The 13,585-nt window shown below is 44.2% G+C and overlaps 1 protein-coding gene across 1 annotated transcript in view; it reads right to left on the bottom strand.

The window, feature by feature from the left end:
* Positions 1-13,585, bottom strand: part of IPO9 (importin 9) — a 38,348-nt gene that overhangs the window by 14,229 nt on the left and 10,534 nt on the right. The window contains exons 3-13 of the mRNA XM_051771654.1: positions 13,499-13,585; positions 12,348-12,549; positions 11,808-11,896; positions 11,425-11,511; positions 9,655-9,774; positions 5,010-5,110; positions 4,019-4,077; positions 3,373-3,524; positions 2,222-2,320; positions 2,002-2,108; positions 758-897 (exon numbers count right to left, since the gene is read on the bottom strand). Coding sequence (XP_051627614.1) covers positions 758-897; positions 2,002-2,108; positions 2,222-2,320; positions 3,373-3,524; positions 4,019-4,077; positions 5,010-5,110; positions 9,655-9,774; positions 11,425-11,511; positions 11,808-11,896; positions 12,348-12,549; positions 13,499-13,585 — 1,243 coding nt within the window. The remainder of the gene's footprint in view (positions 1-757; positions 898-2,001; positions 2,109-2,221; positions 2,321-3,372; positions 3,525-4,018; positions 4,078-5,009; positions 5,111-9,654; positions 9,775-11,424; positions 11,512-11,807; positions 11,897-12,347; positions 12,550-13,498) is intronic.

The raw sequence follows: 13,585 nt of genomic DNA, 5'->3' as shown, positions 1-13,585 counted from the left end.
CTAGAGCACAGTAGCTCATTTACAACCCAATGCCACAGATGTAAATGTATGTAAATATGTGTTAATTGCTGAGGTTGGCTTTTTACATGCATTGCACGCTATTTCTTCAGTCAAAAAACCCTCTTTGTAATGGGCTAAATAAATGTTTCTTTAATAAAAGCACCCATTTGCACTGAGCAAATCAGTGTGGACTCACCCTCACATAGCTCTAAAGTCCTAAAATTTTAATTTGCAAGGACTTTTGAGGTCTGACTTTCAACAATTCTTTTTACTTTCTTGCACACTGATGTGAGATAACACAAGAGAGTAGAAGCCTGCTGAGTTCCCAATAACAGAATCCCATTTAGCCAGAAGAATTATTTGAATTCATGTGCTACAACTACTGTCAGCCTCAGTATATAAAAAAAAGGGATGATATGGTGCTGCAGGAATTCTGAAGGCGGTTAAACACTGCTGGTGTCTTTCCCAGGAACAGACACAAGACAACAGAACAGTTTTTTTCACCAAGCTCCCCAAACCCTACAGGCTCCAACATCCAGCCAGCAATGAGTTCCAACTGAAAGAAGTCCCACATATAAAGGACTTATATTAGAACTGGGAGCACATATGAACTCACATGATTTATTTTTCTCACAGGAACAAGGTGCACAACTGGATTTCCCAACACCACATGCATACAGCAACCTGGTTTGATTCTCGGAGACTCCCTATGTTTGGCACTCAGCAGTTACTCCCAGGGATGCAGGGTCCTACCTACCTGAAAGGTTGAGGTCTGCCAGGACCACATTTGTCAGGAAGCCATGCATATCAAAGTGTATTCTCCCATTCTTCACACTGTCTGTGATTATAGACTTGACTGAGCCCAGTGCCAACATACAGGCTTCGTGTATTTTCCACCTGCAAAAGAGTTCAGATGCCTTTACACTTTTCCTCCATCATCACCTCAAGAAGAACACATTCTGAAGTGAAGCCATGAGTAATTTTCTTGATCCCAAAAGAGAATTTAAAAAAGTCCTTAAAGAAATGAACACTCAAAACCCCCTGCAGGATAAGGGCTTGGAAACTCCCCCAGGACAGGCAGCATTCTCAGTCACTTCCTAAAATATTGGTTGAATAGTTGTTACCTGTACCAATTTTGTTCTCATAATAAATAAGAGATGAGCCTCTTCCATGAAGGTTTGTGTTCCAGCCGTGCCTTGATTAATTATGTGCAGGAGCACTGGGATACTCAGTACATTAAAAGTTTAAAAATGTCTAATTTTGCATTAGTATTTTGTTAATGATAATGAAATAGTTATGTGCAAATATCACTTCTCTTTGGTTTTATTTATGAAGCCAGGAACCTACTTTACAACTTCTCACATTTGAGGCAGACAGGGACTTCATGTCTGATTTCATGGACACTCAGCTGCTGCTCAGAGTGGTTACTCTGACTTTAACATTCAAATTAAACACAAACACTGAACCAGTGCACTGTAAAACCAAGAGAGAATTGTTACAGACCAGCAACCAGGTACTCCTGCAACGGAGTTTTCTTCTTCCATCCCCAAATAACATTAAAAACTGCAACTCTGAAGTTCTAAAATTGAACACATTTATCTGCGTACAGCACCTATCTCACTTCTCGAGATCAAGTAAAAAAAAAAAGAAATTAATATATATTTATATGTACTCCTGAATTTTGAACTCAATTAACTGAATGCAAAGTGAAAGTATTGCCTATTTCTCTTCTGATTTTGTACAACTAATTATTGTTTCCTGTGACACGCTTTGGAGGGAGGGAGCCTGGGCACAGCTCGCTTGTGCTGGGAATTCCCTGAAGTATTCCACATTAAGATTTCATCATCTGGCTCAAGAACTGCTGTACTTCCTTTGGCTTTTTCTAATCAGAGCTCTCAGATTCCATCAGGAGCAGCGTCACGAATAACATGGGATTAAATGATGGTGGAAAAGAGCTCCACACTCACCCCAGTGCCGTGCCCTCCCGCTCCAGCCCCTCACCAGTGCTCAGCGCCGCTGTTTTTAGCCTGCTCAGCTTCCTGCAAATGCCTGGTAGCTGCTGCAGCCAGGGCAGTTGCACTCTCATTCTGGAAATCAGCAGCCACAGCCTGTGCAGAAGGAAATGGTAACACTCATTTGTATGGACTGGTGAAAGTTGGCCAGGTTTTGTTATTTGTTATTGCTATTCCAGTTGTATCTAAACGTGGAGCACATTTCATACCAGCAACAGATCCTGTGCAGCAATCCTCACTGTGTAGGAAAATGTATCATCATCTTCATCCTCCACAAACTGCTGGGGATTCGCAGTCCAAACTTTTATCTAAAGGAAACAAGAAGAACAGGGCAGCTGAGGATTCATGACACCATGGGTAAAAGGTAGCTATGCTGTTCCCAGCAACCTGTTTTGCAAAACTACTTTCAGAATTTTTCTCTGCCATAAGAAGTCTTCACCCTCAACTGATTTTTCTTCTATTCCATTGGAGAAAACCTTTGAGAAGAAGAAATTCTCTTTTGTTCTGAGCTCATCTTGCTCTTCTGCTCCTCATTGGAGATCAGAGTTTGACAGAACTAATGACTGACCTGGAATCAGTGCTACACAGCTTTATTTATAGATGAGGAATGGAAGAAGCAGATGAATTTTTTAACAGAGTGCCTGTTTTTATGCATGTCTACCTAAACTAAAAGATGATGGCTGTCAGGCTTGGGAGGCCAGGAGCCATGCAGAATTTCAGTACAAATTATTTCCCCCTACTAGCACAATATTTTCACTCTCAGAGAAAGCTCTTTATCCCTTTCATTTTCACATCATCATAGTACTTCATGAAGGAAGCAAGCCTCAGAGAGCTGGAGCTGTTCAGCCTGGAGAAGGTTCCAGGGAGACCTTATTGTTGCCTTAAGGATGAAACCTTTTTACCAGAGCCCCAGGACAAGGGGGAACAGTTTTAAACTGACAGATGGTAGGTTTAGATTGAACATACAGAAGAAATTCATTACTAAGAGGATGCTGAGACACTGGATAAGTTGCCCAGAGACCTTGTGAATGTTCCATCATTGAAAGTTTCCAAGGCCAGGTGGGACAGAGTTTGGAGCAACCTGGGCTAGTGGGAGGTGTCCTGGTCCATGGCAGGGGGTTGGAATGAGATGGTCTTTAAGGTCCCTTCTGACCCAAACCCTTCTGTAATCTGTGATTTACTGTCTACCTTATACCACTTTGAAACCTTTAGATGTTATTGCCCCTATTTGCCAAAGCAAAGTGACAGAACAGCCTGTTAGACTACAGCAGTTTCCATGCACTGAAACTCTTCCCAGGGTACTTGCTGGTTTAAATCTCTCATTTTTTTTTTTTGCTTCCTACACAACAAACATGCTCACCTGCTCCTCTGTGATCTGCATGTAAAGAAGGATGTAATAGATCAGCTCTGGCAAAGCCTTCTTCACCGTGCTCTTAAATTTGTTGTTTTCCAACAACGCATGAACAAATTCAAATATGCTGAACACCAGATTTTCAAAGCCCAGCACTTCACCTGAACAAAGGGGAAAAAAAACCCAACATGACTGAATATGCCAACATACAGAAAGGTACAAATGGATGTAAAATAATTACAAACTGTTACCTTGTCTGACCAGATGTTTATTCATTCTCCCTGAGTATCAAGTACAGCAGCAGCCCCAGGAGGATTTCTGCCCTCATCACTTTCTGCCCTCTTCCCACCACACACCCCTCATTAAAAACTATCAAGCTCAACCTTAAACCCATCTGGTTTCCTTTTGTCCCATTACTTTCACCTTGAAATTGTTGCAGAACTCAGCCCTTAGAGCCATTAGAAAACACCTCGCGCAGCTTTCTTGATGACAATCACAAGGAACTTGCAAAGAAGTGATGGGCACTGTACTAACACCATAAATGCACCTTTAAGCACCATCTCCCACAGCGTTTCAGTCACTCTTTTGACAGCAATATTTAGGTAACTCCATTTCTCTTCAAAAGAGAAGGCAGAAGTGCAGTGCAAGCTCTTACCATCCGAATCCACAGGGTCCTCCACCTCTTCCGTGTAATTGACTTCTGTTCGCACATAAGTGGATGGAGTTAAGTAAAAGTTTCTAAAGAACCTCATCTATTTTGGAATTAATCTGTTCCTATCTTAAAATCCTGATAACTAGGGAAGGTTTCTTCCTTAAAAAAACCCTTTGATTTTATGCAGAATCCTGTGTTTCACAGAGAAGACAAGCCCCAGGAGCTCCTCACTTTGTGCATTGCCCAAGTTCAAAGACCACTTTCACAGACCACTCACACATCACTTTACATCCTTCACATCGTTTGATTAACTTAGACCAAACCCACCAAGGTAACCCAAAACTTCATTTATGTTAAAACTCTGTGAGAACAGAACCCCTCAGACTCACTCCTTCCAGAGGACATGAGCCAATTCAACACTGCACTGCTGCCCAAGGGTGAGGAGCCACCCCATGCTCCCACATCCTACCTTAGGTTGGCTCTGCTCCCTACCAGGCCTCTCCACAAGCCTCAAACCCTGGGAAATGACAGAAGACTAACCTGGGCATAGAGAGGAAGGAGTTTTGTTTGTGGGTGGTGAACTGAAGGTCCAACAAGTGCGACAGCAAACACAAGAGAAGGAAGAACAAGACTCTCCCCTTTTGCAAAACAAAGCCTATTTTGTCAGCTCACGTGGCAGCAGGACTGCAGTGGGAGTTAGGACAGGAGAGGGAGAAACACGCTATCAAAAAGCCAACAAACAGCTCCTTGTACTTTCATAGATTCAATGAATGGTTTGTGTTGGAAGGAACCTTAAAGACCATCTAGTTCCAATCCCTCTTTTAACCTAAATGAAACAATGGGGCCTCCTGAAGTAACAGAAATATCCTGTTGTGTCTGGCAGGGCAGACCACTCCATGCATTGTGCTTCTCAGCAGCATTCAGGTCGTTACTGTGTATGAGACTGAGTTTGTCTTGCTGGACTCCAGTTAAATCCCTTCACTCCCAAGGATATAAAGCAGCACTTTCCGTAAGGGTGTTCCAGACAATGGGCAGGATCTGCTGCATTGACGAAATCATGTGCTTGGGATAGTTTTTCACAAGTGCTGTCACAGCCTGGAACCAAAAAGAACATCGGTCAGAAGCAAAACTGGGAAAACCGTCAATACTCAAATCACAGGCTGCTGTTTCACTGACAACTGACATCATCCAAAGTCTTCCTGCCACCAAGGTCTCCTCCTCTCACTCCTGACCACACAATCCCTTCTCTTGCACGAACACTGACCAACACTCTTTGTGTCTCCTCTTTTGCAGGGAAGCAAAGGGGTGACACAAGATGCACCACTGCAGTGAAGACAAGGCCATAATCCGGTGGTAAGGCAACGACTCCAATCCAAAGCACATCACTGCACAGCATTGTCTGGATACAATTCCCACCTGGAAGCTGTCTTGTCCCAGAAAATGAACTCCAATGTCATGCAAAACCAGACCACTGCCTATTTCCCACACTCATGGAAGCAACACATCGGTTTGCACACCCAGGGAGCAGCTGCAGGAGCAAACACTCACCCAGATCAGTTCTCTTCCCATGTGGCTGCAGACACCAGCAGCTCTGCCCACTCAGCACAGGGGCTGCTCTGGGAGCAGCTTAGCAGCTCCACAGGGGATTGTGCCTGGACTTTCAAGAAGCTTATCACCCTGACTCAGGGGAGCCCTTCCAGTGACGCTTGCCAAAACCCTTTTGGGATCCTCCAGGAGACTGGGAGCTCTCACTCCACCATCTCCTCCTACAGGAGCACAGCTCCAGCTACATTAAATGGTTATGGATCAGCCCCCAACAAACTGCCTGACCGGTGGCTGCTCCAAGACACAGGGGTGTCACTTAGTTTCTGCTTACCCAATACAAAGCACTTTGTGCAGTTGGTTTGTTTGTTTGCAGCACTGGATACATTAAGAGAAATTAAAAAGATACGAATTCACCTTCCAGAAAAAACAACAGCCATTTAGTATCAGTATTAGAGATGACCCAGCAGCAGAGATAACCCAGATATGTGAGTTTGGGAATGAGTCTGGCAGGTGCTGGGAGGAAGCATTACAAAAAAGGTCTGCTGAAGCCTCTGGGGAAAAAATTTATGCAGATGCTGACAGAGGATGTGAACCTGATCTGCAGGACTGCTGCAAACTCAACACCCTACCTAGGGCCACCAGAGCATCTAAATGGGCTTGTTCCATATGCCACTGCTTGTGAACCCCATGTAAATGTTTCTAAGCTCTATGCCCAGCCAATCTTGCAGGAAGCACTGCTGGAGTGCTAAGAGAGTTTTTCAATTCAATGGCTCTGCAGTTGTAACAATAGAAGGCTACATCTGCAAGGTTGCCACAGCCCTGCAGAGCAAGTCATTAAAAAACAGAGCACTCTCCTGTCAGATGTTGTATTTCACCCCCTGGCCTCTCATTCTGCCAATTCCCACTGCTTATCTGAACTCAAAGAACTGCTACACACGTCTCCTCCTCTTCCTCTGCCAATCCCCACATATTGCTCCACCACCTATTAAATCCTCCAAGAAAACCCTTATCCTTGTCTCTTCAGAGCCAAGGCACGCTGCTCCTCAAACAGATGTTTAATGGCCAGGTCAGGCACTGCATCCACACCTGGGTCAGGTACAGACACCCCAAAAGCACCACTGGGAGAGCAAATGACAGCCCCTGAACCCCTGCTCACCCCACAGCTCCTGAACCCCGCTTTGCTTCCTACCTGTGTCTTTAAACAGAAAAGGAATCCCCAAATCTTCGGATAAAAACCTTAATACACACACCAGAGGGCATAATAAAGTGAACTGTCAGTCAGACTGAAGCAGGGACAGGTGACATGGCTACCAGCTCATCTTCCTTCCCAGAACAAAGAGGGCATGACTAATTATTTTCTGTAATTATTTCTTCCAACAGCAGGAAAAATGTAAGCATAATTTCTCTGACCTACAGATGTTGAGCAGCTTCTAAGCACAAGCAAAGAAGCACAACAGCGAGACTATAAGATCCTTCAGACTGTTGGTTAATTGGTGTTCCTGATATATTACTGCACACTAAGTACATCATATCTGTATTCCACTGTTGTGAAATTTGCCTTAAATTTCTCACCTGTCATGTTTAATCACTCTGTTCCTCTCAAAACAATCAATAGTGGCATGTTCAACACTGGAATTAGGATTCAAGAATTGCACAGTTGCAGCTCATTCATCCTCAGAGACACCGAGTTAATTCATGCTGAACTATCAAACAATACAACAATAAATTACACCATGGGCATTTCCTTCTAATCCCCACAGTTGATATTTTTGTTGTGGTCAAACTTCCCATCTCCTCCAAGGATTAAAGGCCCTGACTTTCCTGCAGCTAACTGCTTGTAAACTTGTAACTGTACTGGGAGCAACTGGGGACACATTAACCATCAGTGGTTTGTTTGTGATCCAATCTACTCACTCTCCCAACCAGGATAACTGTCCATAACTGTCCCAGAGGATCAGGTTGATCTGCACACTGCAGAGTGGGATTCCCTAAAGCCTTCAACACTGTCCTGCAGAACATTCTGACATGGACAGCACAACAGTTTAGGTCAGAGCTGCCTCTGATTTCCATCAGGAACTCCACGAACTTTGGAGTACAAAGCTCTCAAGAGACAGGGAAGGCAAAAAAAATCTTCCTGTCATTTGCTGCATAGCACTTCATTAGGGAAAAAAGATAGGATTGAGTTTGCATCTGGTTGAAAATGTGCTATAAAAAAATTCTCAATTCCCTCCTCCACTGCATCAGCTTTTCAAGGGGGTCTCATCTGTAGAGCTGGCTTAACTAATCCCCCAAGGCTTCTTACTTCTGCATTACAATGACTATAAAATCCACTTCTCTGGAAGTCAAGGCAATTTATGGGTCTTTCACCTGAATCCCTTTTCCCTTAGAAAATTGGTATCATCAGCTTAGAAACCCTAAGTGACAAAACCATGAATTGCCTTAAGTCAACAGCTAGAACACTCATCTCTTCACAAAGAGCCTCCTACAAACAATTTGCCAGCAGCAGATCTCCTGAATTCACTGTTTAAATCCACATTGATTCTCTGCTGCCATGGATGCCACCTGACATACAGCAGTGTATTCAGACCCAAATCCTCTTGTGTTGTTCCTCCCCTGCAGAGGCCAAAAGCAGAGGCCCTCACACAGTTAAGGAACAGAGTAAGAACTTGGTGACATTTCCTCAGGCACTTTCCCAGCCTGTCACATTGTTCAAGAGCCTACTGGTGAGATCAGTGCTGACACACCAATGCCAGTGTTATGTAAATAACAAAAATGCTGCAGAATGGATGGATGTACCAAGAACAGAACTGGCCTCTGGTCAGAGTGACACCATCAGTTACAAGTACTTTCCGTGGAGGTTGAAAACTACTTCTTCTTGTTAACCACCCAAATGTGAGTATCTGGAGTCAGAGATTCACACATTCTTGAGCTGCAGACTGTTTGAACTGAGATGACACCCTGCAGAGTGCTCCCTTCAGTTGGTGTTCCTGTATATCACTGTCCCAGGAATCCCAGTGCACAGCCAATAGAAAGGGAAAAACACCCCACAAGAGACACTCTCAATAAAACCTGTCAACATCCTGCCCCAATTTCCCTTCCATTGGTGCTGCACAGCAAGAACAGCTCCAGCTGTTCTGAGAGTATGGTACCTGCAGCCCCTCAGTGAGAAGCCACAGGATGCCCTGACCAGGTACTGCTGCCTCAAACAGGACTGAGACAAGTTCCACGACACAGAGCTCAGTAGCTGCTGGTTTGTGTAACACAAGGGCACCCTCCCAGCATTTATTTTCATTACTTCAGCACAAAGCTGGTCATTATGAAAAGCTTTTGATGCTTGTCTTCAATAACTTCCTTATTGTTTTCTTCAGGGAAGGTGGCTGAATGGGCTTCAGTGTCCATCCTCAGACACCTGTTCACTGATCTGAGTCTTGCTCACCCCAGCACACAGGCAAGGAAACTAAAGACATGGATTTGATCCTGCAACTTGTGCTTTTGGCTCTTCTTTGTTCTGCCATGTTGCAGGCAGCACATCCTACAACTCCAGTGCTTTCCCAGCTGTTAAAGGGGTCTTCATGCCTTCACTGGCCCTCATCCCCATGCACACAGAGCTCTCCAATCCAACCTTATTTCTCCAGGAAACCAGGAGAATACAAAGACTTTCCCCATCTCTCTTTCTCAGAGACTAAAGAGCAGGCATGTTCTAGAAAAGCACCTGTACATAATATGCTTTTAAAACTTCACTGCAGCAGAACTCTGCAGCACCCTTAGAAAAGACTGATATTTAACTACTGAGTATGGTGCTCAAGACACATCCATGGCACCTTAGATCAGCGAATGACAAGGACAGATGGTCCCATGGATTGGATCCCTGTGGATCCAATTTATGGACAGATCCCCATGGATCTCATCATAGGTATCTTCAGTGCAGGCAGAACAATTTATTTCAATGGTGCTGGGAGCCAAAAAACTTCACTGCTCATACCCTGAGCAACAGCAGGAGATGTGCCATGCTCTCGAGTTTCTGTTTTCCAGCACATGTGACTGAGTGCAGGTATTCAATTCTTTCTTCACTTTAGCAGTCTCAAGTGACTCACCTTTAAGACTTCCATCTTAAACCCGCTGTCTGATGTTGGTCCATCAGGCATCTGCAGGGCCTGAACAAAGGCTTCTGTGAACTGCTGCACCACAGGAAAAATCAGGACCTTGGCTGCACCCTGGTTACAAACAAAGCAAGCACAGGTTAATACCAGATACAGAACCCCCATGTCTGACCAGAAGTAACAGAAATTGTACTTTCCTGCTACAAAATGGAAGAGGGACTCATGGCAACTCCAGAGTATTGCAAAAGCATGACAAACTTGATTCAGACATCACTTGGGCTCTCTCCTCGTGCTGGGAACTAAGCTCATCTCAATCCCACCCTTCAAAACCCCACACCACGGGCTGCCACAAAACACACACCTACATTTAACTCATCATTCTGAGTCTAAAGAGAGATCCAGACCATCCAGTCTGGAGAGTCTCAGGAGCAGTGCTCATCCTTCTAAGGAGGCATTTTATTTGATGAGCTGAATCCTGCCCTGCACCACCCAGACTTCCTCAGGCTACAAAACAAACTGGGGTGACTCCATCACACACACAATTACCCTGCACCCTGGGCTGGCATTTACGTCCCTCCAGAGCCACCCTCCCCCACACCAAACAAGCTCTTTGTGAGCTGAGTATCAACAGCTGGCCTGAAGATTAACAGGATGACTCTTCCTAGGAAAATGCAGCAAGTATTTTTCCAGATGTCAAAGCATTCCATAAGTAGTTCTTAGCAGAGCAAGTAAAATTGGACCAAAATAATTTTATTGAGATTATTCTCCATAACTCAATAGCCAGGAGAGCAAAGTTGCATGTTTAAATCGACTACTCATAAAAAGATTCCCCCCTTTTTTTTTTTAAGTCAAATTTCAATAGAAAAAGTTTTGTATCCAATGTAAAGGACACTTTCTGCCCTCCTGCAGAATAAGACAGTGGGGAGCTACTACTATCTTTTGGATACTGGTACCAGTTGCCCAATATATCAGTGCAGTACAGATATGGTGCAATTGTCAGAACTTCCCAAAAGCCTGCACTGGATTGTTCCCTGTGCAAACGGCGGGGAACAGCACACAGAGCCACTCAGCAACGCCTAGCCACTAGACTGAGAGTCACCCTCCCCTATCCTCACCTCCCAAAAAGTTAGAAAGCAGCATTTATTGTCTAGGAGTGCTGGAGAACCCACTGGTCAAAGGCCATATGAAATGCAGGTGTGCTCAGTCAGAGCCAGACAGGAGACTCCTGTATAAAGCTGCTTGACCGCAGAGTGTTTGTTTCTTAACAGCTATTCTTCCAAACCTGGGTTGGGTTTGGCTTCCCCCACTCCTTCAGGAACACAAGGACAAGATGCCTCCTGAAGAAATGGGGAACCAAAGCCTTGTCCAAGGGCCAGGAAGCTGCCCAGCATAACCCAGGTGGCCAAGGCCTGGCAGATCATCAGGATACAAGGTTCAGACTGGAAGCTAAGCCAGGGATTTCCAAACAAAGGGATGATACACTCTCTCTTCCCCATGCTGACTCCCTTTTCTCTGAGCTGTCACAAGCATGTCTGCTGGTAAGTCAAAAATTAAACTTAATTATGGAACCCAAGTCCCAGTATCAAGGCATGCATATAAAGCAGGGTATCAGCCACTTTACATGTATTAAATTACACCCTCTTCCCCAGAATTCCAGCTGACACAGTACATAATTTTCCAGCCTTTCATTTCCATATTAACAATTATTTAGAACCTCACTCAGTTTGAATTCAAAGTATCTTGTATGTCAAGTTAAACTCTTGCCTTTTCCAGTTCCTCCATGTTACATATCATGTGGGCACACGTGGTAAAAATCTCCACTGCACGAGACCTTGTGCGGATCCCATACACCTGGAAAAAAGTTTCAATCAAACATCAGGAACACATGATTCTTTTTACACATGATATTTCCTTTAATTCTCATTTAATTCTATTTATTTTTGCTTTAGCTTGATTCTTGTATTTTATCACTAGCTCCAACATTTCTGTTGAAACATTAGCTGCCATCAACTATCACATCATCAAGAAAATTCTTTAAGTCTAACTCATACTACAGTACAGCTTAACCATTGAATCTGGACTTTCTCTGCTCCAAGAAACATTCCCACTAATTCCATCCAGTACCAACCTCACTATGAAGACCATACCTCTGCCATTGTGAAAATTTTGTACATCTCTGGAAGAATAACTGGAGCAACAAGAGGCATCTGTATGTCTGTCACTTCCCGGGTAAACTCTAAAAAATGGAAAAGAAAAGGAAGTTCTTATAAGAAATCCAATTTGTAAGCAACAGCAACAACAGAATCATTGGGAAAGTGTAAGTGTACTGGAAACATGTTGATTTGTACTTGACTAGACCAGGGTCATCTGGCCTGCCCGAGACAATCCTCCAAGGCAAGCAGAAAAATACCACACTAAAAACTGCAGGTATCTGGAAAACAGGGTGTTACAATCAAAGTCCCTGCTGAACTGTAACCTGCAGCACAGAACCTCCTTCCTCAGCTCTCATGGCACCTGCTGAGCACATGATTCCACAGTGAGCAACAGACATCAGGCCCAGGAGAAGAGAAGAAAAGAAGCAAATTCCAACGTCTTCAATTTGGAGCGAAACGTGACAGAACACTGGCTCAGGGAAAAGCCTAAACTGCCTCCTCCCTCAGCCTTGCCCAGCCCTGGCACCCCCATACCTGTGAGCACCCTCATGGCTCCGTGCACTGCGTTCAGGTCACCACTGACCAGCATCTCCATCAGGAGGTTGAAGAGCTCGGGCCAGGCCTCGGGCCAGTCCCAGTGGGCGATGGCAGACACGGCGTAAGCCACGCTCGAGCGCACCTTGCTGATGGATTCCCTCAGCCCGTTGGGCAGCAGCTCCCTAATGGCAACTTTTGCCTGTAGAGAACAACAGTGTTTAGAAAAAACAGATCCAAACAACTCAGTAACAAAAGAAAAAATTATACCTGTGACTGTATCCTGATATCGACTCAACATTGATCTTACAAAATGAACATCCAGGAGACAAACCCCCCCCCTGCACACTACATCCCATAATTTTTTTATGGAAAATGCATAGCGTGTTTTAACGTAGCACCTTCTCACACAGAGCATCAGACAAGCACAGAGCAAACAGCTCACAGCTGCAGCTACACAGGATGTACATATCTACATGGAAGACATCCAGAGGCAGCTGAGACAAATCCCAGCTCCAGTGTCAGGGACTATGTTTGCTTACTTTGGAAGATTTCAGTAAACAAGAACAGTCACCTAACCCTGAAGGGACAGGAAAAAATAAAAGCCACTTCTGGGACATAACCAAGCAATTATCTCTGAATGGGATGAATCATATCCTAGATGTGAAAGATGCTCCAGTTAACAGCCAGAGTGGAAGGGGCTGGAATCTCTGGCCATTTTAGCTGTTAAATACTCCTGCTGAATAGCTTTTTAATGAAACCCAGAAGAGCTTTAAACTAGAATTTGTCATGGGAAAATAGCCTTTAAGTCCCAAGCTGAAAAACAAAAGATTTAGTAAATCTCCAAAAAAGGATTGCCAGAATCAGTATTTGTGAAACTTAGAAAGCAACTTTTCTTCTAGTCTTGCTCTGAGAGCAGCAGAAGCATTATGGCTGAACTTTCCCTACAGGAATCAGCCCAAGCTTCTCAAGCCCAGTGTTGTTTTAAGCAACTGAAAACAGGTTTTTGAAGAGGAAAACGTCAAAACCCCTTAATTGAAGCCATTAATCCTCAAAATACACAAGGGCGCTAGCACTTTTTAAACCGCCTACAAAATTAATATTCTTTATGGATAACGTGCCTCAAATGACAACATGAAACCAAGTCTTACCCTTTCTGTGGTCTCTGGAGGTCTAAACTTTTCAGACTGGGAACACCAGTGAGTTTCCACATACTGTTTCAGAATGACAGATGCCAG

Source organism: Manacus candei, unplaced genomic scaffold (genome assembly GCF_025592945.1).
Source record: "Manacus candei isolate 608988 ecotype Guabito, Panama unplaced genomic scaffold, ASM2559294v1 h1tg000139l, whole genome shotgun sequence".
NCBI classification, from domain to species: Eukaryota; Metazoa; Chordata; class Aves; order Passeriformes; family Pipridae; genus Manacus; species Manacus candei.
Note: the sequence above shows the minus strand (reverse complement) of the source record. Positions and strands in the feature narration are given on the sequence as shown.